Raw genomic sequence first — 25,319 nt, forward strand, 5'->3', positions numbered from 1 at the left:
GGAAATCATTTTTAAAAGTACCATTTGTAAAAGTATCAAGTATAAATTCAAGAATAAATCTCAGAAAAATGTGTTGAAACTGTATGGTGAAAACTATAAAACACTGATGATCTGTGACCCAATTAAATAAAAGAATATATCACATTTATGGATATGTTAATATTGTTAAGCTGTCAATTTTATCCTAAGAGATCTATAGAATCTACACAATCTCAATCAAAATCCCAGCAAAACTTTTTATAGAAATTGACAAGATCATTATAAAATTTATATAGAAAATCAAAAGAAATAGCCTAAGAATTTTGAATAAGAGCGAAGTTGGAGGGGACTTCCCTGGTGGCACAGTAGTTAAGAATCTGCCTGCCAATGCAGGGGACACGGATTCGATCCCTGGTCCAGGAAGATCCCACATTCCACAGAGCAGCTAAGCCCTTGCACCACAACTACGGAGCCTGTGCTCTAGAGCCCACGAGCCACAACTACTGAGCCTCCATGCCACAACTACTGAAGCCTGCACATCCTAGAATCCATGCACCACAACTGCTGAGCCCACGCACCGCAACTACTGAGCCTACATGCTGCAACTACTGAAGCCCACATGCTCTAGGGCCTATGTGCCACAACTACTGAACCTGCATGCTGCAACTGCTGAAGCCTGTGCACGTAGAGCCTGTGCTCTACAACAAGGGAAGCCACTGCAATGAGAAGCCCGTGCACCGCAATGAAGACTAGCCCCTGCTCGCCGCAACTAGAGAAAGCCCACACACAGCAACAAAGACCCAACGAGGCCAAAAAGAAAAAAAGAACAAAGTTGGAGGGCTCACACAACCTGATTGTAAAACTTACTATAAAACTATAATCAGGGCTTCCCTGGTGGCACAGTGGTTGAGAGTCCGCCTGCTGATGCAGGGGACACGGGTTCATGCCCCGGTCCGGGAAGATCCCACATGCCACAGAGCGGCTGGGCCCGTGAGCTATGGCCGCTGAGCCTGCGCGTCCGGAGCCTGTGCTCCACAACGGGAGAGGCCACAACAGTGAGAGGCCCACATACGGCAAAAAAAAACACACAAAAAATACTATAATCAGACAGTGCAGTATTGGTAAAAGATGGACACAAAGATCAATGGAACACAATAGAGTCCAGAAATAGATCAATTGATTTGATCAATTGATTTTTTACATAAGTTTAATAGCAACTCAATGGAGAACAGATAGTCATTTTAACAAACAGTGCTGGAACAATGGAACATTCCTATGCAAAATAGCAAACCCCAACCCATAACTTACACCTTATGCTAAAATTAACTCAAAATGGATCACAGATCAAAAGGTAAAAATCTAAAACTATAAACTTTGGGGAAAAATGAAGAGAAAATCTTTTTGACTATGGGTCAGGCAAAGATATCACAGTTATGACAGCTAATGCATAATATGAAATGAAAAAATTTGATAAATTAGACTACAAAAATTGCAAAACTTCTGTTCTGCAGAAGACACTGTTAAAGAATGAAAAGGCAGTCCACAGACTGGGAGGAAAATCTTTGCAACTGATATATCTGGTAAACAAAAAAAACTTGTACCCAAAATATAAAAAAGAACTCTCAAAACTCAACAGTAAGGAAGGAAACAACTCAATTTTTTAAAAAAAGGGCAAGATATTTGAATAGCTATTCCACTAAAGAAGATATATTGATGGCCTATAAACAGATGAAAAGATGCTCAACATAAATCATTAGAGAAATGCAAATTAAACCACAGTGTGGTACCACTATAGACTTATTAGAACGGCTAAAGTAAATACCAAGTGTTAGTGAGGATGTGGAGCAGGTGGAACACACCACTACTAGTGGGAATGCAAAATGGTATAGCCATTTTATACAGTAATCAAAACAGTGTGGTACTGGCACAAAAACAGACATACAGATCAATGGAACAGAATAAAGAGCCCAGAAAAAACCCACATGCCTACGGTCAATTAATCTTTGACAAAAGAGGCAAGAATATAAAATGGGAAAAGGTCTCCTCAGCAAGTGGTGCTGGGAAAGTTGGACAGCTGCATGTAAATAAATGAAGTTAGAACACATCTTTACACCATGCACAAAAATAAACTCAAAATGGCTTAAAGACTTAAACATAATATATGACACCATAAAACTCCTAGAAGAGATCACAGGCAAAACATTCTCTGACATAAATTGTACCAATGTTTTCTTAGGTCAGTCTCCCATGGCAATAGAAATAAAAACAAAAATCAACAAATGGGACCTAATCAAACTTACAAGCTTTTGCACAGCAAAGGAAACCATAAACAGAATGAAAAGACAATCTACAGAATGGGAGAAAATATTGGCAAACAATGCAAGCAACAAGGGCTTAATTTCCAAAATATAGTAACAGCTCATACAACTCAACAACAAAAAAACAATCCAATCGAAAAATGGGCAGAAGACCTAAATAGACATTTCTCCAAAGAAGATATACAGATGGTCAATAGGCACATGAAAAGATGCTAAACATTGCTAATTATTAGAGAAATGCAAGTCAAAACTACAATGAGGTATCACCTCACACCAGTCAGAATGGCCATCACTAAAAAGTCTACAAATAACAAATGCTGGAGAGGGAGTGGAGACAAAGGAACCCTCTTATACTGTTGATGGGAATGAAATTCGTACAGCCACTATGGAAAACAGTATGGAGTTTCCTCAAAAAACTAAAAATAGAGTTGCTATATGATCCAGCAATCCCACTCCTGGGCACATAGCCAGACAAAACTATAATTTGAAAAGATCCATGCACCCCTATGTTCATAGCAGCACTATTTACCATAGCCAAGACATGGAATCAACCTAAATGTCCATCAACAGATAAATGGATAAAGAAGATATGGTACATATATACAGTGGAATATTACTCAGTCATCAAAAAGAATGAAATAATGCCATTTTCAGCAACATGGATGGACCTAAAGATTATCATACTAAAAAGTAAGTCAGAAAGAGAAACACACCATATGATATCACTTATATGTGGAATCTAAAATATGACACAAATGAACATATCTACAAAACAGAAACAGACTCACAGACATAGAGAACAGACTTGTGGTTGCCAAGGGGGAGGGAAGGATTGGAAGTTTGGGATTAGTAGAGGCAAACTATTACATATAGGATGGATAAACAACACGGTTCTACTGTATAGCACAGGGAACTGTATTCAATATCCTTGACAAACCATAATGGAAAAGACTATGAAAAAGAATATATATGTATAACTGAGTCAGTACAGAAGAAACCAGCACAACATTGTAAATCAACTATACTTCAATAAAAAATTTTTAAAAAAGAATAAATTGAACAGAGCAGAAAAAATGGTGTAGCCATTTTGGAAAACAGTCTGACAGTTTCTTATAAAGTTAACCATACAACCCAACAATCCCATTTCCAAGTATTTACTTGAGAGAAATGAAAACTAATTTAATTAATAGGTTCATAGAATTCATAGTTGTATACACACAAATAGTTACTTTTACTGTATATAAATTATACCTAACTATAAAAAAATTTTTAACTGACCAGAAAAACAAACAAACAAAAGGCTTGAAGTTTCACTTTTGAATTCTATCTATCACACACTTAAGGAAGAAATAACACTAATCTTACACAAACTCTTCCAGAAAATAAAGGGAACACCCTCCAATTCATTTTATAAGGCCACTTGATACTAAAACCTGTCAAACCCAATAAACATAAATGCAGAAATACACACACACACACACAAAGTTAGCATAGGACTCCAGTAATTTACAAAAATAATTGTACATCATAACCAAGTAGGGTTTATCCCAGAAATGCAAGGTTATTTAAAAAATCAATGAGTTGTTGCTCAGTGTATATGGAATTTCTGTTTTCCAAAATGAAAAATTTCCTAGAGACCTGTTACAGAACAATACACTTCACATATTTTGATGGTCTCTCATAAAGTGTGTAAATATTTAAAATTGTTATAACTTCTTGCTGTATTAAACTTTTATCAATGCATGATGTCTTTCCTTGTCTCTTGTAGCCTTTTTTGATTTAAGTCCATTTTGTCTGGTATTATCATAACAGGAGTGGTTCTTTTGGTTACTATTTGCATGCAATATCTTTTTCCATCCTTTCACTTGAAACTTGTTTGTATCTTTGGATCTCAAGTGAATCTCTCACGGACAGCATATAGTTGGATCATGTGTATTTATCCATCTGACATAATACCATCCTGGCAATCTCTGCCCTTTTCATTGGAGAGTAATCCATTTACATTTAAAATGATTACTGATAAGGAAGGACTTACTTCTGTCATTATGCTATATACTAATTCAATCTCCTCACTAGTAATCAGTCTGTTCAGATTGTTTGTTTCTTCATGATTCAAGCTTGGTAGAATGTATGTTTCTAGGAATTTATCCATTTCTTCAAGGTTTTTAATTTGTTGGCATATAATTGTTCATAGTAGTTTCTTACAATCTTTAGTATTTCTGTGCTATCACTTGTAAGGTCTCTTTCATTTCTGATTTATTTATTTCGCTACTCTCTTTTTTTCTTGGTGAATCTAGTTAAAGTTTGTCAATTTTGTTTATCTTTTCAAAGAACCAGCTCTTAGTTTCACCGATCTTTTCTGTTGTCCTTTTAGTCTCTGTTTCATTTATTTCCATTCTGATCCTTATTTCCTTCCTTCTAACTTTGGGCTTAGTTTGTTCTTTTTTTTAGTTCCTTGAGGTATAAAGTTAGGCTGTTTATTTGAGATCTTTCATTTTTCTTAATGAAGGCATTTATCACTATAAACTTCCCTCTTAGAACTGCTTTTGCTACATTCCTTAAGTTTTAGTATGTTGTTTCCATTTTCATTTGTCTCAAGATATTTTTTGGTTTTCCCTTTGATTTCTTCTTTGACCCATTGGTTTTAGGAGCTTGTTGTTTAATCTCCACATATTTGTGATTTTCCCAGTTTTCCACTTATAATTAATTTCTAGTTTCATACCATCATGGTCAGAAAACATACTTGATATGATTTCAATCTTCTTAAACTTATTAAGACTTGTTTTGTGGTCTAACATGTGATCTATCTTAAAGAATGTTCCACATGTGCCTGAGAAGGAGATTCTGCTGCTGTTGAATGGAATTTCCTGTAAATGTCTGTTAGGTCCATCTGACCTAAAATGTAGTTTAAGTCCAACATTTCCTTATTGATTTTCTGTCTGGATAAACTATCTGTTGTTGAAAGTTGAAAGATTTAATGAATTTTTAGGCTATAATAGAAAACTAACAAGAAATTTCTCCCCTGAGACTGTTTCGGGTCCTTTAAACCACTCTGATCCACCTCTGCTATTAGTTCTCCTTTAGTGATCAAGTGTAAGAAGCACTGGATTGATGAAGTTGGTTCTCTGCTATAGTTATGTCATCTCTGATAAAATTATTCTCCAGCAGGCAGATGACTTACATGGAAGGAGTGGTACAATACTCCCAACGATAGATTTTTCCTCTATCTCTGCTCTGCCCTCTTCTTCACATCCTTTGAAGAGGCACCTTGCTGCTGGTTAAAAGTGTGAACTGTGGAGTCAAACTTCCTGGGTTGAAATCCCAGCTCCACCACTTAGTAGCCTCGGGAAATTTAACTTAACCTCTTCCTGCCTGAGGCTTCTCATCTCTAAAGTGGATATAATAGTGTTTATTTTATAGGATTATTATAAGGAAAATATAAGAATAATAGTAAAAGGCTTAGGTCAATGCCTGTGTGTGCCAACTTAATTGAGTTCCTATTTCCTATGTCTGCAATGTACTGTGATGTTAGTATTTCTGATATAAATTTGTCTCTCAAATAGAGGTGGGAGGAGTCCTTGAAAGAATAGGTCTTGTCTCTCTTCCTCCTCTCTCTCAATCCCTCTGCAACTTTTTCTCTGGCTCCCTCTCATTCTCTCAACAAATATCTACTGAGCACCTTCTGCGTACCAGGCACTATTTTAGGCTGATGATTATATTTTGAATCAGAAAAGCATTTTCCCTCCCTTTTTACAATATAATGAAACAAATCAGTACTTGAGCAGGATATTGCAGTGCAATAAGGTAGAAAGAGGGAGGGGAAGGCAGGAACACAAGGTATTCTGTGTCTATCTTTTCTTTGTGTTTCTGTCTCTCTTTTTCTGTCTGACGCTGTCCCTCTTTTCCTCTGTCTCTGTGTGTATGCCTCTTGAAGGAAATTAAGAGATTTCCCAAAGTACAGGAAGAACTTACTATATGAGTACAGTTAACCTGGGATAGTCTGGTTGTAGCCAATTCTAGCCAGCAGGGGGCAGGAGTGACCAGCTGTATAAATCAGTGCAGTTACTCAAATGTTTCTAAGACCTACTTTTAAAAAGTGCTTTTTAAAAAAAATTTTTATTAGAGTATAGTTAATTTACAATGTTGTGTTAGTTTCAGGTGTACAGCAGAGTGAACCAGTTATAATACATATACGTATATCCACTCTTTTAGATCCTTTTCCCATATAGGCCATTACAGACTATTGAGTAGACTTCCCTGTGCTCTACAGTAGGTCCTTATTAGTTATCTACTTTATACATGATAGTGTGTATATGTCAATCCAAATATCCCAGTTTATCCCTCCTCCCCTTACCCCCTGGTAACCATAAGTTAGTTTAAAAATAAAAAAAGTTCTTTTAATTTGTTCTGTGGAATTCTTTCAATTTTTAAGCTGTATAGTTGTTACATAGCAAAAATGACTATTGGTATTGTCATGTTAAAACAATTCCAATTTGGCAAATTGGAATAAGTTTCTACTGATCATGAATGTTGATTTTGTTTTCACACAAGGATTTAGCCTCTCCTTAGACGTCCAAATAACAAAATGTTCTGCCTTTTTATATTCAGCAGATAATTTCAACTGGAGACAGGGATTACACTCCCAAGACATCAGGCCTCACCAGCAATCTTGGGCTTCTCATTTAAATTCCCTGAGTTTTTACTGAAGAAGTTTGCAAAGACCAGGGTGAAGGCTATATTGGACTGCCCAGGGAACCACACTCTTCAGGGACTGTGGACATTAGGAAGACATGTCCAGTTGACAGTGAAAGGCTAAGCCAAGGGTATGACTTTGCTTTCTAATCTCTTGGCTTTCTGCACTCACAGCTGTCACAATAGGGGCCTTCCCAAAAGTCAGACCCACCTCAACTGTGTTAAAAAGTTGGGGTTCTTGAATGTTTCCAAGGAACTTACCTTTTATCCCTTTGTTTGATACTTGTTTTACAAAAGATATGTTTTGAGTTTCTATTCAACATGGAAATTATCCTCTAGCACTCAAGGTGCTTTCTATAGTCTTTATTGGTGCTTTCTAAACATTCCTTAAAACAAACAGATTTGGTACAGAGAAGAATACTCTTCAATTTCCTTGTTTTTGTTATATAGTTTCTTCTTAATTCTAAGTATTTTATTTTTAATATTTAACAATAGTACATGTTATATATTAAAAATTTGAAAAATACAAGATTGAAAGGAAAAATTGTCCAACATTCTACCAACCAGTGATAACCAGCACTCATATTTTGCCCTACAACTTTCTGGTCTGGCTGTCTCTGTCTTTAAGAAAAGTGGAATCACACTGGATGTGACAGAGACTAAGAGTTGTCTCCCAGGATTTGTTCTCCTTTTCTTTCTATATAGTAAGATCTCAAGCTTTTAGCTCAGCATATGACCTCAACTTGCAGCCTGGTGTGGCCATACAAATTAAGTTCTAGCCAATGGGCTACAAGTGCAATGATGAAAAGTTCTAGCAGATTTTCGTGAAGCAGGGACATACCCTTCCATCTCCTTCTCTTCCTTTCCTGTAGTTAGAATGCAAACATAATGATTAGAGCTGGAGTAGCCAGCTTAGACTGCAAGAAGCCCCGTGCTGAAGGTTACAGAACAATCACATGCAAGGAGCCTGTGTCTCTGATTACCCTGGAACAACCATCCCAAGCTGAAATTCTGTTTACATGAGGGCAAAGTAAACTTCAATCTTGTTAAAGTCACTTTTTTGTGTGTATTTTTGTAACTCACAGCCACACTTCATTTCAAACTAGTATGCTAGATCTATATGTAGTTCTATAATTACATTCAAATATCCAGTCTCTTTTCTTTATATATATATATATAGTACAATAAGTATCATCCTACCACATAGCTTTATTGCTTAAAATAGGGGAGCAGTGCCCATGTAAATAGCTTTGAAAATATGGCTGCATAATATTCTGTGGTGTCATAGTTTAACCATTCCTCTATTTCCCCCAATGTATTACTCTTATTTCTAATGAGGAAGAGGGAATCTCCTTGTATATAAACCCTTGTGCACATTGCTAATTATTTTAGGAAATAGTCCTACATGTGATTAGTTTTTATATTTTCACTTTTATCTACTGTTGGGATTTTATTGTTATTTTTAGAAAAAAGTATGTAGTGTTTGATACTTATAAAAGAATATTTATATAATGACTATGTAAGTTTAAAGAAGAAGAAGAAAATAAACACCATGGAACCCTTTATCCAATCTCAGAACTCAGCCACTATCAATATTTGAAGTTGCATGTGGGCTCCTCCCTAGTCTTAACCCCTACTAACCTCCAGAGAAAAACACTGCACTCAAGTTTGTTGCTGTCATCTCTCCCTTTTTTGTTGTTATTTGTCTTACCACATATATATCACTCAGTTCCTGAAGCCAAAAGTATTGGAGTCACTCTTGAATTCTTATTAGTCTTACCCCTCCCATCCAATCTGTCAGCAAATCCTGCTGGCTCTGCCTTTAAAAACATATCCAGAATTCACCACCACAGCAACATTCTATTCCAAGCCACCATCTCTCACCTGCATTACCAATGTAGCCCCCTAACTTGGTTCCCTGTTTCCATCCATGCCCCCTTCCAGTCCACTTTCAATACAGCAGCTCGAGTAATTCTGTTTAAGCCTAAGTCAGATGGTGCATGAAGTCAGGTCTTTGCATAATAGCTCTCTATCTCAGAGAAAAACCCTACAATATCACATGGTTGGTCCCACCCCTCTCTCTCAACCTTGCTTCTCTGAACACACTCAGACCTTGGGGCTTTTGTATTTGCTGTGTCTCCTGTCTGGAAGGCTCTCTCCCCAAATCTCTGCACAGCTAACTCCTCGCTTCGTTCAAGTCTTCCCTCAAATATATCTTCTCAGAGAGGCCTTCCCTGGCCACCCTATCTAATTAATCTCCCTACCACTTCCTAGCCCCTTCCTTTAAGATTCACTTTCTACTTTGTTACATGTTTAATTTACTTATCTTGTTTGTTGCCTGTTCCATCACTTGAAAGTAAGCACCATGAGGGCAGGATTTTTGTCTTTTGTGTTTACTGCTGCCTCTATCTTTGGTATCTAGAACTCTGCTTGGAATATAGTAGGTACTCAAAACACATTTGTTGAATCAAAATTGAATTGAGTGTATATATTCTCATACCATATATTGTTTAGCTTTGTGGCTTCTGAGTTTTATGAAAATGGTATCCTCCTCTATATGTACATCTATGTCTTGCTTTATCTACTCAATGTTTTTTTTACACATTTTAAAAATTAATTTATTTATTTAATTAATTTTTTGCTGTGTTGGGTCTTCGTTGCTGCATGCGGGCTTTAGTTGCGGCGAGCAGGAGCTTCTCTTTGTTGCGGTGCGTGGGCTTCTCATTGCCGTAGCTTCTCTTGTTGCAGAGCATGGGCTCTAGGCGCACGGGCTTCAGTAGTTGTGGCTCACGGGCTCTAGAGCACAGGCTCAGTAGTTGCAGGCACGGGCTTAGTTGCTCCACGGCATGTGGGATTTCCCGGACCAAGGATTGAACCCGGGTCCCCTGCATCGGCAGGTGGATTCTTAACCACTGCACCTCCAGGGAAGTCCCTCTACTCAATATTATATGTCTGGGGCTTCCCGGGTGGCTCAGTGGTTGAGAGTCTGCCTGCCGATGCAGGGGATGTGGGTTTGTGCCCCGGGGGGACGATCCCAGATGCCGCGGAGTGGCTGGGCCCGTGAGCTATGGCCGCTGAGCCTGCGCGTCCAGAGCCTATGCTCCACAACGGGAGAGGCCACAACAGTGAGAGGCCCGCGTACCGCAAAAAAAAAAAAAAAAAAATTGTATGTCTGGTTTACCCATGTTTGTCTGTATGACTGTAATTAATTCATTTTCACCACAGTTTGATATTTTGCTGTCTATGTCATTATTTAATTAGCCATTCTTCTCTTGATGGACATTTAGGTTGTTTCCTTGTTGATTTATATATACTTATGCACAAATGTGTATATAAACATTTATATACATTTACACATATGCCTCTGGGATCTTGTTAGCATGTCTGTAGGATAAAGTTTTACAAACGGAATTTTTGGAGTAAAGGATATTCCTGTTTTCTTGATTTAAAAAAAATATTTTTAACTGTTATATAAAAATAAACATTAGATAAAACATACCACCTTAACCATTGTAAAGTATACAGTTAAGTAATATTAAATATATTCACAGTGTTGTAAAACAGCTCTCCAGAAGTTGTTCATCTCGCAGAGCTGAAAGCCTATGCCAATTAAACAACAACCCTGCATTTCCCCCTCCCTCCAGCCTCTGACAACCACTATTGGGATCTTCTCTTTCTGTAAATTTGACTAGTTTAGATATGTCATAAGTGGAATCACACAGTATTTGTCTGTTTGTGACTGGCTTATTTCATTTAGCATAACGCCCTCAAGTTTCATCCATGTGATGAATATGCATCTTTTTTTGTACTATGTTGTCCTTTTTGTTTCACTTCCTGAGAGATTTCTCCACTTGATTTTCTATTTTTCTCATAAATTATTTTTCACTATACAGTTTCTTTTTACTTAACAAGGTGAGCATAAAAACTAAATAATATCATAATTATGAAAACAATATACTTAGCAGGAATTAATTCAGTAAATACAGGGAATTCCCTGATGGTCTAGTGGTGAGGACTTGGCTCTTTCACTGCTGGGGCCCAGGTTCAATCCCTGGTCTGCAAACTGAGATCTTACAAACCATGTAGTGTGGCCAAAATTAAATTAACTACAAACATAAAATCTTGTATTTTTTGGCCACCTTTAAATATTTTAAAATTAATTTTATTGAAATATAATTTACATATAAAATTAACAAATTTTAGGCGTTCAATTCAATTTCCCTTGACCAATGTATACAGTTCCATAACCATCACCACAATCATAATGTAACATCTCACCCCAGAAACTTTCCCCATGTCCTTTTTTAGACAATTCTCTCCTCTTGCCCTTGGCCCCTGGCACCACTGCATGGGAGCATATTCTGAAATTATCTTTACAATTTTTCTGTAGAGCTAAAATTATTTCAAATACAGGCAGGCATACCATGTTTTGTTGTGCTTGGCAGGTATTGCTGGGTTTTTTTTTTTTTACAAACAAGGTTTTGTGGCAACGCTGCGTTGAGCGAGTCTATAGGCGACATTTTTCCAATAGCATTTGCTCACTACATGTTTCTGTGTCACATTTTGGTAATTCTTGAAATATTTCAGACTTTTTCATTATCATTATATTTGTTGTGGTGATCTATGATCAGTGACTTCTGATGTTACTATTATAATTGTTTTGGGGCACCAGAAACTGCGCCCATTTAAGACAGTGAGCTTAATCGGTAAATGTTGTGTGTGTTCTGACTGCTCCACCAATTAACCATTCCCCCGTCTCTCTCCCTCTCCTCAGGCCTCCCTATTCCCTGAAGCACAACAATATTGAAATTGGGCCAATTAATAACCCTACAATGGCCTGCAAGTGTTCAGGTAAGAGTTGCCCATCTCTCACTTTAAATCAAAAGCTAGAAATGATTAAGCTTAGTGAGGAAAGCATGTTGAAAGATGAGATGGGTCAAAACTAGGCCTCTTGTGCCAATTAGCCAAGTTGTGAATGCAAAGGAAAAGGTCTTGAAGGAAATTAAAAGTGTTACTCTAGTGAACACAGGACTGATAAGAAAGCAAAACACCCTAATTACTGATATGGAGAAAGTTGTAGTGATCTGAACAGAATATCAAACCGGCCCCAACATTTCCTTAAGCCTAATCCTGAACAATATCCTAATTCTCTTCAATTCTATGTAGGCTGAGAGAGGCAAGGAAGCTGTAGAAGAATAGTTTGAAGCTAGCAGAGGTTGGTTTTTGAGGTTAAAGGAAAGAAGCAATCTCCATAACATAAAAGTGCCAGGTGAAGCCACAAGTGCTGAGGTAGAAGCTGCAGCAAGTTTGCATATATGTGTATATAAATAGATTATAGATATTTAGACTATAGTTATATGTTCAAGAGAGAGATTCCTAAGTTTGTTCATTTGCCTTTCCATGTTTTCAAAAACTACCTTCCTTTAGCTGCGCTTTTGCCCTGAGAGAGCTCTGAGTCAGGCGAACAAAAGGCAGTGTGTTGTGTCAGTCCTTCAGAGAACCCGCAGACAGATGACAGCAGACAAACACAATTCCCTGGGAACAAGGCCCCCACTCCTTCCCTCCAGAACCAGGTATCCACACCAGGAACGTGAGCCGCCGGCCAGAAGACCCGCTGCTCTGTGGGGAGGGGGTGGGGCAAGGCTAAGTTAAAACACTTTAGACACTTTTTTCTTGATTCAGTGTTCTCTTGGTTGCTATAAATCTTTGACCACATTCCAGAGTTCTGACAAAGTTGATTCTGGCAGTTTTCGTTCATTTTTTTGGTGTTTCTATGAAAGGACAGGTCCTTCAGGCTACCTACTCTACCATTTTGACTGACATCTGGCATCACCAAGAATTTTTAAAAAATAAAGCCAGTGGCCCCTAAATGCCTTACAATGAAAATATATACTATTCAGTGCATAAAAGTAGTGAGGAAAATACATTCGCTGACTATTCTAGGTTTTGTATTAAGAGGACATGGAGCGCATACTTTTTGAGCACCGGCCATGCTGCAAGCGCAGTGCTAGAAATCTTATATTTATTAAATCATCACTGACTAGCTTGGGTCATCTGCGGCCTCTGTAAAACAAGAAGGTTAGATGATCTCTAACGTCCTTTCTAGCTCTAATCCTGTATGACTCTAAAAAGATCTTGCTTTGTATTTTGAAAAGAACCAGAGTATACTTACTGTTGAAATGGAAACATGTTAGAAAAAAGAAAAGATCAGCTGCTGAGAAATAAATGCAGTGCTGTACCTGATGTAATACTGATGACTGAAGATGGGGCTTCTAGACGTCAGTCTGGCTAATGGTAGAGTCAGGCAAAGAGCAGGTAACCGGGAAACAGGATGGTTGGGGGAAGGGAACAAAAAAATAAATAAATTCCTGTTTTTAAAACCTTTTCTTTTTTTTCCCTGTTGCTTGTCTTTTTGGCTGCAGAAAAGATAACATGCCCTGGGGTATTGAGGGCTGGAGATGGGAAAACTGGGAGAAGATGGAAAGAGAAGGGAGTTAGAACTGCCAGGGGAAAGTGCAGGTGGTAGACTGAGACAAAGAGCTTCTTTTGTATTTTGTATTTTCTTTTTTTTGTTTTTTTGTATTTCTTTTTTGTATTTCTTCTTTTGTATTTATGGATTCAAGAGCTGTTGAATTACCCCATCTCTTCCCTTTTTTTGTAGTCTGAAATTAAATGAAAAGAGACACGTGAGAAAAATGAATAAAAAGCTACAAAACTGAAACTAGAGTGATTTAATAACTCTAGGACCAAACAACATGAACTTCAGATCCTAGTCTAGGGAACAAGTGACTTTCTCAGCAAACAGATAATGTTTATTATCAAAAGGACACAAAGTGGGGACTTCCCTGGTGGTCCAGTGGCTAAGACTCCATGCTCCCAATGCAGGGGCCCCTGGTTCGATCCCTGGTCAGGGAACTAGAGCCCACATGCCGCAACTAAGAGTTCACATGCCACAACAAAGATTCCGCGTGCCACAACTAAGACCCAGCGCAGGCAAATGAATAAATAAATATTAAAAAAAAAAAGTACACAAAGTGTTCCTCTGTTCACCTATCTGGCACCCTGCCAGGCAATGTGTAAAAATTAGGCATAAACGTAGACAGGAACTATAAATAAACAAGAAAAATGAAGACCAAAAATTTAATCAGATGGTGGGAATGTGAGTGGACTGGTTTGTTTTTGTATTCCTGCTATGGTGTGATTTTAATTCTTGTAAAACTGATTTTAAAAATGTAAAGTCACTAATCCTGTAACACAGTAATTTATAAAAGAAAAGATTTATCAAATGTCAGATATATTACCAGAGTCTTGAAAGTCATCTTTGACTGCCTGCTGAGTAACCAAACCTCCATCAAGAATCTACATTGTTTTCACTGATCTCAAGAAGAAATCTTGGTTGTTACTCAAGTTTTATTTCAGATTTGAGACAATTATGTCTGGCACACACTATATGCCACATACAGTTGTTTCCACAATGACCAGATATTTTTTACAGTTCAGGTCTTAAAATTTGAGACCTGAATTTCTAGTAGCAGCATTCATTTATTCAGTCAATCACTCATTCACTCACTCACGCAACAAGTATCGATGTTTCTTGAGGGAATGAAACAGCTATGTGGGAAAAGACGCAGAGTGGCAGGTACATGGCGGCCCTCACTTCCAAAATTTATCCCAGTTCTCTCTGTGGGATCAGATTGCCTAGTGTGTATACCCTATCCCTTATTTTGTTGTCCTTTGCTTGAATTCTTGTCTTGATAACTTCCTCAGTATCTTTGTTCCTATTTGATAGAGGACAAGAATCCACGTAACCAAAATGGATGTTTATTGAAGCCAGGTATATATTTGCCAGTTGCCAGGCGTATAGCAATGAATAATACAAGGGCCCTTCCATTGAAGAACTTGTAGTATAGCGGGGAGACAGGAAAATAAGCTTATAGTTAAATGGAACGTATGTTATTCTCCACAGGGAAATGTACTGAGTGTTATGACAAACCTAAAGTTTTTTCTTTTTAAACAAATAATCAATCTGAAAGGAATAATCAACAAAATCTTCAGGAAATAGATTAAGGGGGGAAACGCCTCAAGCTTTACCAGATTTTCATGGGACAACATGTCATTTCTGAAATACAGATGAAGTAGGAGCGCAAATTTTATAGTCAAAAAACCTGAGTTGAGGGACTTCCCTGGTGGTCCAGAGGTTAAGAATCTGCCCTTCTAATGCAGGGGGTGCGGGTTCGATCCCTGGTTGGGGAACTAAGATCCCACACGCCGTGGAGTGTGGCAAAAAAACCACAAAAAACGAACAAAAAAAACCCTGACTGGGAATCCTGACTCACAACTTTCTATTTAGAGGACTTTTAGTAAGTGAATTAATCTCTTTGAGTCTGAGTTTCCTCATCTGTAAAATAGAAACAGTAATTCTTAATTCACAGGATTCTTTTGCAAATGTTAAATTAAATGGGATAGTAACTACATTTATGGTTTTTTGCAAGTTAGACTTATTATTACTGACCTGAGAGATTTAATTCTCTCGTCAGTTTATATTCACATCATAAAACATAAATTAACTTCATTGTTTTCATTTATTTTGTTGTTTGGGGGCAGGATATGCATATCATGCAGTGTGTTAGACCACACAGCCAATTTATTGCTGCTGAGTCCTTAAAAAATTTCCAGAGGGATTTTTTTTTAATTTGATATTAAACTAAGCAAAAAAAATTAGTGGGTCTAAAAGTAAATGCATTTATTATAGAGATTCCCACACAGTTGCTCTAGAAATGGGAACTGTTCTCTCTTCAGACTTAGAGGAGGACTTACAAGACAAACCTAGCCTAGATGCTGCTTTGCATGGACACCTCTTCCCTGATTTTCCCAGTTAGGAAATATTAAGCTAAACCAATGCGATCTCCTAGCTCTCTGTGGGACACATCTTCTAACTCTAAAATACATTTTGAGGCATCTAGTTAAGCAGCTGGACACAGATGTATTAACTACAGTGAGGCTGGGCTAACCAGGAAGGATGGGAGTGTGAAACTGTGTGTGCCCATTTGATGAAAGAGCAGTAGGGTGAGAAGTGGGAAGAATCGGCCAGAGGAGAATAAATGAAACTGAGGCCATAGGAAGAAGTCTAGACAGGGAGGTGGCATTTGATATCCAAGAACAGATTAACAAACACAGATGATATTAATATTCAGGGACGATAACTGACTTCAAGAAGTTCCAGTTAGAGGAACTGCTTGTTCACCCACGTGGTCAGACAAAGCTCCTAGATACAGGGACCTAGAAGCAGGCAATATTCTGACATGCAGGCAGGTGGACATGACATGAGGCTGGGGCTCAGGGACTGACTCTCAGTTTGAGAAGGAGTCTGGGGATTCATGAGAATCATTCTAGAGAATCGGGGTACCAGGCAGGTCACAAGCCAGGTTTTCAAACACTGGAGAACAAAGCAGTGATCTAACTACCGAAACTGATGCTAGATGCAAGGTTTCTCAACCTTGGCACTACTGACATTTTGGACTGGATAACTCTTTGTTAGGGGGGGCTGCCCTGGGCATTGTAAAATGTTTGGCATCAGCTCTGGCCTCTACCCACCAGATGCAATTAGTATCCCCTCCTCAAGTTGTGACAATCTAAAATGTCTCCAGACATTGCCCGATGTCCCAGGGCAGGGTGGATGGGGAGATGGGAGCCGGGGAAAAGTCGCCCCTAATTGAGAACCACTGCGCTGGCATATGCCTGGTGGGAGAGCACTGCTCCAACAGTGGAGGCTGGGGTAAGAGGGTCTCAGGGATGGTTTGATCTAGAGGACGGAATGACTGACAGTGGCCCAGTAAGACAGTGTAGTGAAGCGTTCTGCCAGATCTGTCGCTTTCATCATTTCTGTGCAGCCTGTGCTGTTTTCTCCACTCCCCTTTCAGTGTGCTTTTGCGTCTTGAGCTGCCCTTGGGCTTCTGGTTTCTTTGCCTCCTACACACGGAGAGCCAAAAGACCTGGGAGAGCCTTTGGCCAACGGCTGATGTGGCCGATGTACATGAGACAGATCCCTTGCCTAGAGGCTTCCCTAACGTTCCGCTGCCCTCCTTGGGGTTTTGCCTGATTGGTCTCTTCCATTTCCCTGCTTCCCCTACTCTCTACTGGCTTCTTCTGAGAACATGTCCTTAATAAATTACTTGCACACAAATCTCTCCTTAGGGTCTGTGCCCAGGGAACCCAGCTTAATATAGCCAGGAAGGCTGGGGTCAAAGGACAGAGTCAGGTTTGAGAAACAAGTCCAGGAGAGCAGCTCAGAATGAAGGTTATGAAGGATAAGCTGGCCCGAAGCCCCCATCATATGGGTTTCCAGTGTGAGCCCTGCAATGAGAGAACTGACTGAAAGGAGCTGGGGTCAACCAGACAGTGTGGTCTTGGCCTCAGGAACAAGATTGAAAGAAAGAATAAAGGACAAGGCTTTAAGGTGCTATAGAAATAACAACTATTAGAAGAAATATCTCTAAAATGGTTTCTTGTTAATACTAAATGTCTCTAGAGAATTCATCATCACAGGATGAAAGAGTCTAATCCACTGGACCCTGAAAACGGTGCAGTGGAGCATTTCAATCTCTGTAATATAGAAACAACCCGGCAAATCTATATACTGCCACTCCTCCCTCGGCTGGTTAAAACGTTCAGTGAACTGCTAGGAGTGGAGGACATCTATCAGAGGTGACTGTTCCCTCTTCTTTCTCAAAGCAGAGCTACTTCTGCACCATTTTCACTCTGGTAGCTGATTGATACAATGATTTTGGGAAGGACCAACTAAGAGCAGTTTTGCAGTGAAGATGGCTATCTTGTTAAAAAACTTGCTCCTTCATTGTTACTTCATTGTTACTGCCATTCCACACAACAGGGACCAAATTCTGATGGGCCATATGTAAGAATCATTTTATGTTCGTAAAGAGGTTACAATAAAGACAGAAAATAAAATGTTTAAAAAATCATTTTGGAAAGTAAGCATAAGTAATATATAAACAACTTATTGTTTACATTTAGAAACATGATGTTTGAAATAGTAGGTTATAGGTTCTCTATTCACAATTTGTCTTTCATAATCGTTTTCTTATTGTGTAAAGAAATCATCTGTGTTCTTCAGGTAGTATGTAATTTAGACCAGCCAGCAAGTTATAATTTTTAATTCTGAAAATTAAAGCTTAAGGGATTCTTTGAGAATATTCTTTAAGAAGTACACAGACAGTATGTGCCAAGAGGCATTAAAGACCATTTCTGGACTAAGTAAAATTCTTTGAAAAAGAAAACTGTGGAAATGAATTGATTTCAGGAAAAATAATTCAGAGAGAATTAATGATGACAAAGGAAAAATAATAGAGTGAGACTAAAATAAAACTAAAATTAAATTCACAACAGCTATTAATTATGAGTTTAACATAGTTTTAATCTCCAAATGCTTTAGATTATAAACAATAATTAAAATTTAATTATTGATAAAAAGTGAATAAGAAAGCACTTACAAACACATTTGCAAATAAAATTTCTTATTAATTCATTCAACTAACAGATCTCTGATACATTTTCTTCAGCACAGATGCCCATGTTCTGTACCACATGAGACCCTTCCCCTGACCACATAGATCCATCACCCTTGACCACAGCTGTTTGAACCAGGCGTGTCCCCTGCTCCAAAAACAGTTAATCTGTAATCTTTCTGGACCTATGAGGTGGTCCAGCAAAAGGCACAGCAAAATAGGAATATACCATATATATGTGATTTGCAGAACTACTTAGATTCTTTCTCTTTAGAAATATGAATGTGACACATAAAGAGAACATATGTAGTTGGTAGGGTAGTGAGACAGAAGCTAAATAGACACAGAGAAATAAGAAAAGCAGCAAAGACCATGAGGTAGCAAAAGACACGGGGAAGCAGAAGCCATAAGAAAACAGAATCTCACTGATGTGTAGAATTGGAGTGAGGTAACTGGTTGGAAGAGGCAGGAGAAATATTAGTAGAAACATAGAGTAGCTGTGTCTTGGTAATACTTGAGCATTCTAGGGAGAAGGAAGCAAAATGCATCTGCTGCTAAGATCAATCAAGCAGTATGGACACCAAAGGTTTTTCTAGTTTTCAAACTACATTCTAGGCTCTTTGAAGCCAAGCTTTTCCTATATTCCCATGGGGCCTGGCTTTATGGTTGAAACTCCTTTCTCTCTCATTTTCTCATGCACTATTCTTTGAACCCCTACTGCCTGAGGTATCTAAAAATAATCTAACTAGTACACCATGAAAAGGAGTTTGGAGTTCAATCTGAAAACAATAATTATAAAAGGGATTCACATTTTCATTTCAGAAAGAAGATCCTGGGACCAATGTGGAAATAAGTTGAAAATGGACTAGAGGTAGAGATTATACTTTGGAATCTGTTTTAAATCAGCGAGAGATGGTGATGGATGATCGATGAATTGGATTACGAAGAGGGATGAATGAACAGAATTTGATTCAGCTTAGATGTAGTATGTAGTCAGTGAGGGAGAAGGAAGAATCAAGTCTGATTCCTAGTTTCCTCGTCTGGGCAACCAGATGGATGGTGATGCCTTTCATTGAGAAATGTGACATATGAAGAGGACCGACTCCTTTATGGGGAGGAGTGGCAGGTGCCGGTGAAACTTCCAGGTAAAGAAGTCCAGTAGGCAGTGGAATGTTCATATCTGGATCTCACACAAGAGCTCTGGAGTTATAATCTTGTGTATAAGGGCTTGATATCATGAATTTCAGAGATATCTGAATAACAATTTCTTGTTTTATTTCCCTAGCACTAACTTTAGGGATGCTCTTGGACTAGGCTGTGTTAGCCTAGGGAAGCTGAGAATATAGGATTTGTTCATGTCTGAATATCCTCTGTACTGCACCTTAGCTATCACACTGTACATTGTATAACTCTGAAATTGATGAGTTACCTTGCCTAGGTGAGGCAGTCTCTTCAGAAGGCTATGTATAGGACCAGTTTAGCTTTACATATATAAGGCTAGGACTGAAGGGGAAGTAAAGTTTCCAGAAGATCTGATGTTATATATTCCAGAAGGTCTGAGTATTTGGAAGGTCTAGAAGCTTGCACTTTCATATCTTGGCTGATATTACAACTATATTCCTTTCTGTATCCCTTAGATATGTAAATCCAAGTGTTATCCCTATTGTGGTATTTCTGTTAATCTGGACATTCTATTGGTATTTGTCAAAATGGAGGTTATATAGGGTAATATCAATGGATTGGTAGGAATTGAAGTCATGGTGTGTATAAGATCACTTGGGAGGATAAATTAAGAAAAGAGAGCTGGGAACAGAATCCTGGGAAATACTAATATTTATGGAGTAGGTGAAAGAGAGAAAAGTCCAAGAGGAGAATAAATGAATGATGATGAAATCTCAGGGATTGAACAACTAGCAAGGTAGATTGAGTAATATTTGTATGTCATCCTTAAACTGAGATAGATGTTTCAGAATGATATTAGATGTTTTCTTGTTACACATGAATACATGCTCATTGTTAGATTAACTTTCTAAAAGATTCATAACAAAGGCTCAGAAAAAGATGGGTTTCCTAATTTTCAACTAGAAAGTTAAAACTTGTTGATAATTAAGTCTATTTAGAAGTTAATAAAAGACTTAGCGTGAGTAATGACCTCAAAAGTTACCTTTTTCTATTTAAAACATTTACTCAACACTTAATGTGTGCTAGGTATCGTGCTTTACCTGCAATATCTCATTTAGATATTAGAACTACCTCATGAGGATGGCACTTGTATTTTCTTCTTTTAAAGAAGTAGAATGCACCCCAATGTTCATTGCAGCACTGTTTACATTAGCCAGGTCATGGAAGCTACCTAAATGCCCATCGACAGATGAATGGATAAAGAAGATGTGGTACATATATACAATGGAATATTACTCAGCCATAAAAAGGAACGATATTGGGTCATTTGTTGAGACGTGGATGGATCTAGAGACTGTCATACAGTGTGAAGTAAGTCAGAAAAACAAATATCGTATATTAACGCATATATGTGGAACCTAGAAAAATGGTACAGATGAACCGGTTTGCAGCACAGAAGTTGAGACACAGATGTAGAGAACAAACGTATGGACACCAAGGAGGAAAGGCCGCGGGGGGGTGGGGATGTGGTGTGATGAACTGGGCGATTGGGATTGACATGTATACACTGATGTGTATAAAATTGATGACTAATAAGAACCTTCTGTATAAAAAAATAAATAAAATAAAATTTAAAAATTAAAACTAAATAAAGAAGTGGAAACTGAAAATTTGAGATGTTAAATAATTTGCTGGAGTCACCCAGATAGTAACTAACAGGGCAGAGATTCAAATGGAGGGCTTTTTGACTTGAGAGCCTGAGGCTTAGCTACTATTTGATAATGCTGTAAAAGCATTACTTATGGTAATAAAAGGTTAGATTTATCAGGCATTTATTAGTGTAATTTTCAATGAAGACAGATTCTGTAGGCACATTACACTCATTTACAGGTGTGCTACAATTTTAAAAGTACTTCCTGATATACCTGAAAACAATAATACATATTTGAAAAATTTGTTTCTGGTACTAAAAGAGAAATGATTCTGTTTTCAGAATGCTAACTCCTGAGTTTATCTGATTTCTTAACTTGTGAAACCAAAAATTGTTTTTACCTTTGCTAACTTGCTTGGTTTTGGAATAAAGTCATGCATTGTTCCTGGGGCAATACAGCCTCTCTGGGCATATGTAAGTGGAAAACTATTTGTTTTTGTTTTTTTTAAAGAAATTTACAGAATACTAGATATAGGTAATTGTTACACATTAAGAAAATTTTGGCGTTTCAAATCATTTTGTGTCACTTTTAATTAATGAATTCCAACGGCATTCCCTCAACTATATATAATAGAGATGTAAAAGACTCTAGGAAGATTGATTTTGAGTAAATCATGCCAACGTTACTAATAATGAAAACAAATAGGGCTTCCCTGGTGGCGCAGTGGTTAAGAATCCACCTGCAATGCAGGGGACACGGGTTCGAGCCCTGGTCCGGGAAGATCCCACATGCCACGGAGCAACTAAGCCCATGCACCACAACTGCTGAGCCTGCAAGCCACAACTACTGAGCCCACGTGCCCCAACTACTGAAGTCCGAGTGCCTAGAGCCTGTGCTCCGCGACAAGAGAAGCCACTGCAATGAGAAGCCTGTGCACTGCAACCACGAGTAGCCCCCCCCCGCCACAACTGGAGAAAGCCCATGCACAGCAACGAAGACCCATAGCAGCCAAAAATAAATAAATAAAATAAATAAATTTATTTAAAAAACAAATAAATTTCAATAGAAAAATTGGCTACATAGGAAAAGGCACTAGATGGGATCTCAATCCTAGAGCAGCGGTCCCCAAACTTTTTGGCACCAGGGACCGGTTTCGTGGAAGACAGTTTTTCCACGGACGGGGTGGGGGAATGGTTCAGGTGGTAATGCGAGCGATGGGGAGCGATGGGGAGTGGCAGATGAAGCTTTGCTCGCTGGCCGCTCACCTCCTGCCGTGCGGTCAGGTTCCTAACAGGCTGTGGACCAGTATCGGTCCATGGCCTGGGGAGTTGGAGACACTTGTCATAGATTACTAGGCCAGTTATTAGAGGCTCATTTTTAAAAAGCTCCCTGGGACCTCAAGAATAACATCTGCCACATATTCCTGTATTCTGCCAAAGTTTTTTTTTTCTTTTTTCTTTGGAAATAAAGCTTTAGTAGAACACAGCTGTGCCCATTCCTTTGCATATTGTATGTGGCTGCCTTTGTGACAATTCTGCCAAAGTTTTTATTTTTTAGCTAAATTCACATCTTTTAATACAGTTGTCAAGTTTCCCAGAAGTTGTGTGATAGGCACAAATGATCCAAGCTACTGTTCTAGGACCTCCCTACTTTTACCTCATCTGCCACCTTTATTCACCCTTGCTTTGCTTTGTCTCAGGGGAAAAAAAAGAAAAAGAAATTGCTTAGTTTACAAATTACTTGTGGTGCAAGGCCTTCTTATTTTACAACCAACACTGCCGCCCACTGAAAATCTCATAGGTCCCTGTCTTCCGTCCTGTAAAGGTGTCATTAGCTCAGTTGTCTGAAGGTGTTCATTTCTTCGTCTCCTACCTTTACCCTGGTTCAGGCTTTCCCTCTACCTTTCTTTGCTTCCTACTCATTAGCTGCAAAATGTTTTGGACAAAAGTATAGTGACCTGGATCTTCGTAGAAGCACAGATGACGTTTCTGTTTATCTTTGCCTCCCATGTGTTTGGCACTTCAGACCTAATGAAGGCTTTTATATGGGTTCCTTATTTGAGCATCAAAATGCTGTTTTTAGTAGGGTATCCATTCATTCAACAAATATTAATCGATCACCTACTTTGCGCCAAGCACTGTTCTAAACACTGGAGATACAGCAGGGAACAAAACAGAAAAAAACAAAACAAAACAAAAAAACCCAACGCTTCTGAAACTTTCATTTTAGCGAGGAGACAGACACGCAGTAAAGGAGGCGAGACAGATCGCAGAGCGCCAGGTAGGTGAAAAGAGGAATTCTGGCTTTTACTTTGGGCAAAATGGAAAACCAGCGGAGGGTTTGGAATAGAGGGCAGTTTAATGTTCCATTTTACAGATTACGAAAATAAGTGACTGCTACGCAGTAAGTGCACCAGCATGCTTTGTACAACTCTGTGGAGGAATTGCAATTTAGGTCCTCAGGGGGAAAAAATTAACATAAGGTAAGCGTTGATTTGGGGCCACTAGCCCCGAGATTCGAAGAGGCAGAAATGAAGAGGGACAAGACAAATGAAGATTAATCCGAAAGGAAGCAAACTGTTTACACCGAAATACAATTTAACACAAACATACGCAAAGAGGTACAACAACGAGTACCAGGGGCTCTATTCAGACACCTGTCACCTAAACGGAAGCGAATCTCGAGGCAAACTGCGCCTCAAGTCGGCTCGGAGGCCGGGAGCGGGGGCCCCGGGAAGCGCCCCGGGCCTGATCCGGGCCTGCCCGGAGCGTGACCACGCCCCTAGCCACGCCTTGCCTGAGGCTCGCCGCCCGGGTTGGCCGCGGCGGAGGCGGTGGCCGTGGTGCCCGGAAGTGCAGCTGACGTGTCCCGGCCGCGCTCGGAATTGTGGGCGACTCGGTTAATGGCGTCGGGGAGTCTGGGAGGTCTGGGGAGACAGCGCTGAAGCTTCTCACCAGTTTGGCTGGTGACAACTGGTGTGGCCCAGCCTGCGTCAGCGGGAGGGACTTGCCCACCTTGTGGGCTCCTCTGCCAGAGCCGGCGGAGGCTAGCGGGGCGGCGCGACTGCGGGGGCCCCTCGGATAAGAGCCGGGGGAGTTGCGAGGAGGCTGTCGGGGGCGCTCGGGCTCGCTGCCCAGGCTGGGCCGAGCCCCCGCGGAGCCCTAGAGGCGGACAGCCCAAGGGCCGGAGGCTCCTGGAAGGAGCTGCCTGTCGCCCCACGGAGCTGACAGGTGCCGGAGTTCGTTTGTGCCGCTCAGAAATTGGCACGGAGCTTGGTGGATCATGTCTGGCACCAACAGCCCCGAGGCGGTTAAGAAGCTGCTGGAGAATATGCAGAGCGACTTGCGGGCCCTGTCCCTGGAATGCAAGAAGAAATTCCCACCTGTCAAGGAGGTAAGCTTCGGGCGACTTCGGGAGAAGGCACGGTGAGCATAGCCGGTCCTGTTAGACCCCGTCCTTCACTTGCATCCTCCAGCCCTGTCTGATTCCCCTTTGGCCCTCCATCTTTCCAGATGTACGAACCGGTGGGTTTTTCCACAAGCGTTTTTATAGTTTGCTTTGGCGAGTGTGAGGCGCTTTCATTTTCTCTACCGTCCTGTCCACCAGATTTCGGAAGGAAGTTCGCGGCTTGAGCCGATTCAGCGAATTCAGCTAGGTGTAGGGTACCCTCCCCTTTTCTGGCCGTTTTCAAACACTAAATTGGTCACGGCAGGATTCAGAAACTTATGTTTGTTGCTTCTAAAAACTAATAATCATAGTTGTTGTACAGTCTGTGCCCCTTTGTGTTTATAGTATATATCGCTCAATTGGAAGTAGCTTTCCTTCTTTGTCGTGGGTCATGCAGCTTAACTCTTACCAATCTCATGAAGTATTCAATTATCTAGAGACACCTGACTTAGGACAAACAGTGAAGAGCCACAGGAATCATTTAAGCCTTGTTATGAGCAATACTGTACTGAGAAGTTTGGGCTTAGAGTCAAATAGAATACACCTGAATTTAAGTGCTAGCAAAACAGAAAGACATCTTACTTAAC

The 25,319-nt window shown here is 39.5% G+C and overlaps 2 protein-coding genes across 13 annotated transcripts in view; both read left to right on the forward strand.

Annotated features, from left to right (window-relative positions):
* The window catches only part of USP15 (ubiquitin specific peptidase 15), a 161,667-nt gene extending 148,363 nt beyond the window's left edge, over positions 1-13,304 (forward strand). For all 5 annotated transcript variants that reach the window (XR_016394810.1, XR_016394811.1, XR_016394812.1 and 2 more), the window contains 2 exons: positions 6,906-7,120; positions 11,764-13,304. The gene's annotated coding sequence lies outside the window, so the exon portion shown is untranslated. The remainder of the gene's footprint in view (positions 1-6,905; positions 7,121-11,763) is intronic.
* Positions 13,305-24,204: 10,900 nt separating this feature from the next.
* Positions 24,205-25,319, forward strand: part of MON2 (MON2 regulator of endosome-to-Golgi trafficking) — a 200,508-nt gene continuing 199,393 nt past the window's right edge. For 7 of the 8 annotated variants that reach the window (XM_089919984.1, XM_089919982.1, XM_089919985.1 and 4 more), the window contains exon 1: positions 24,205-24,678. In XM_089919984.1, coding sequence (XP_089776110.1) covers positions 24,568-24,678 — 111 coding nt within the window. In that variant the 5' untranslated portion in view covers positions 24,205-24,567. The remainder of the gene's footprint in view (positions 24,679-25,319) is intronic. The other variant, XM_089919987.1, reaches the window with a different exon arrangement.

The sequence above is a fragment of the Delphinapterus leucas genome, chromosome 11 (assembly GCF_059928025.1).
Source record: "Delphinapterus leucas isolate spDelLeu-1000000601 "Yukka" chromosome 11, BTC_Dleu_Yukka2, whole genome shotgun sequence".
Taxonomy (NCBI): domain Eukaryota; kingdom Metazoa; phylum Chordata; class Mammalia; order Artiodactyla; family Monodontidae; genus Delphinapterus; species Delphinapterus leucas.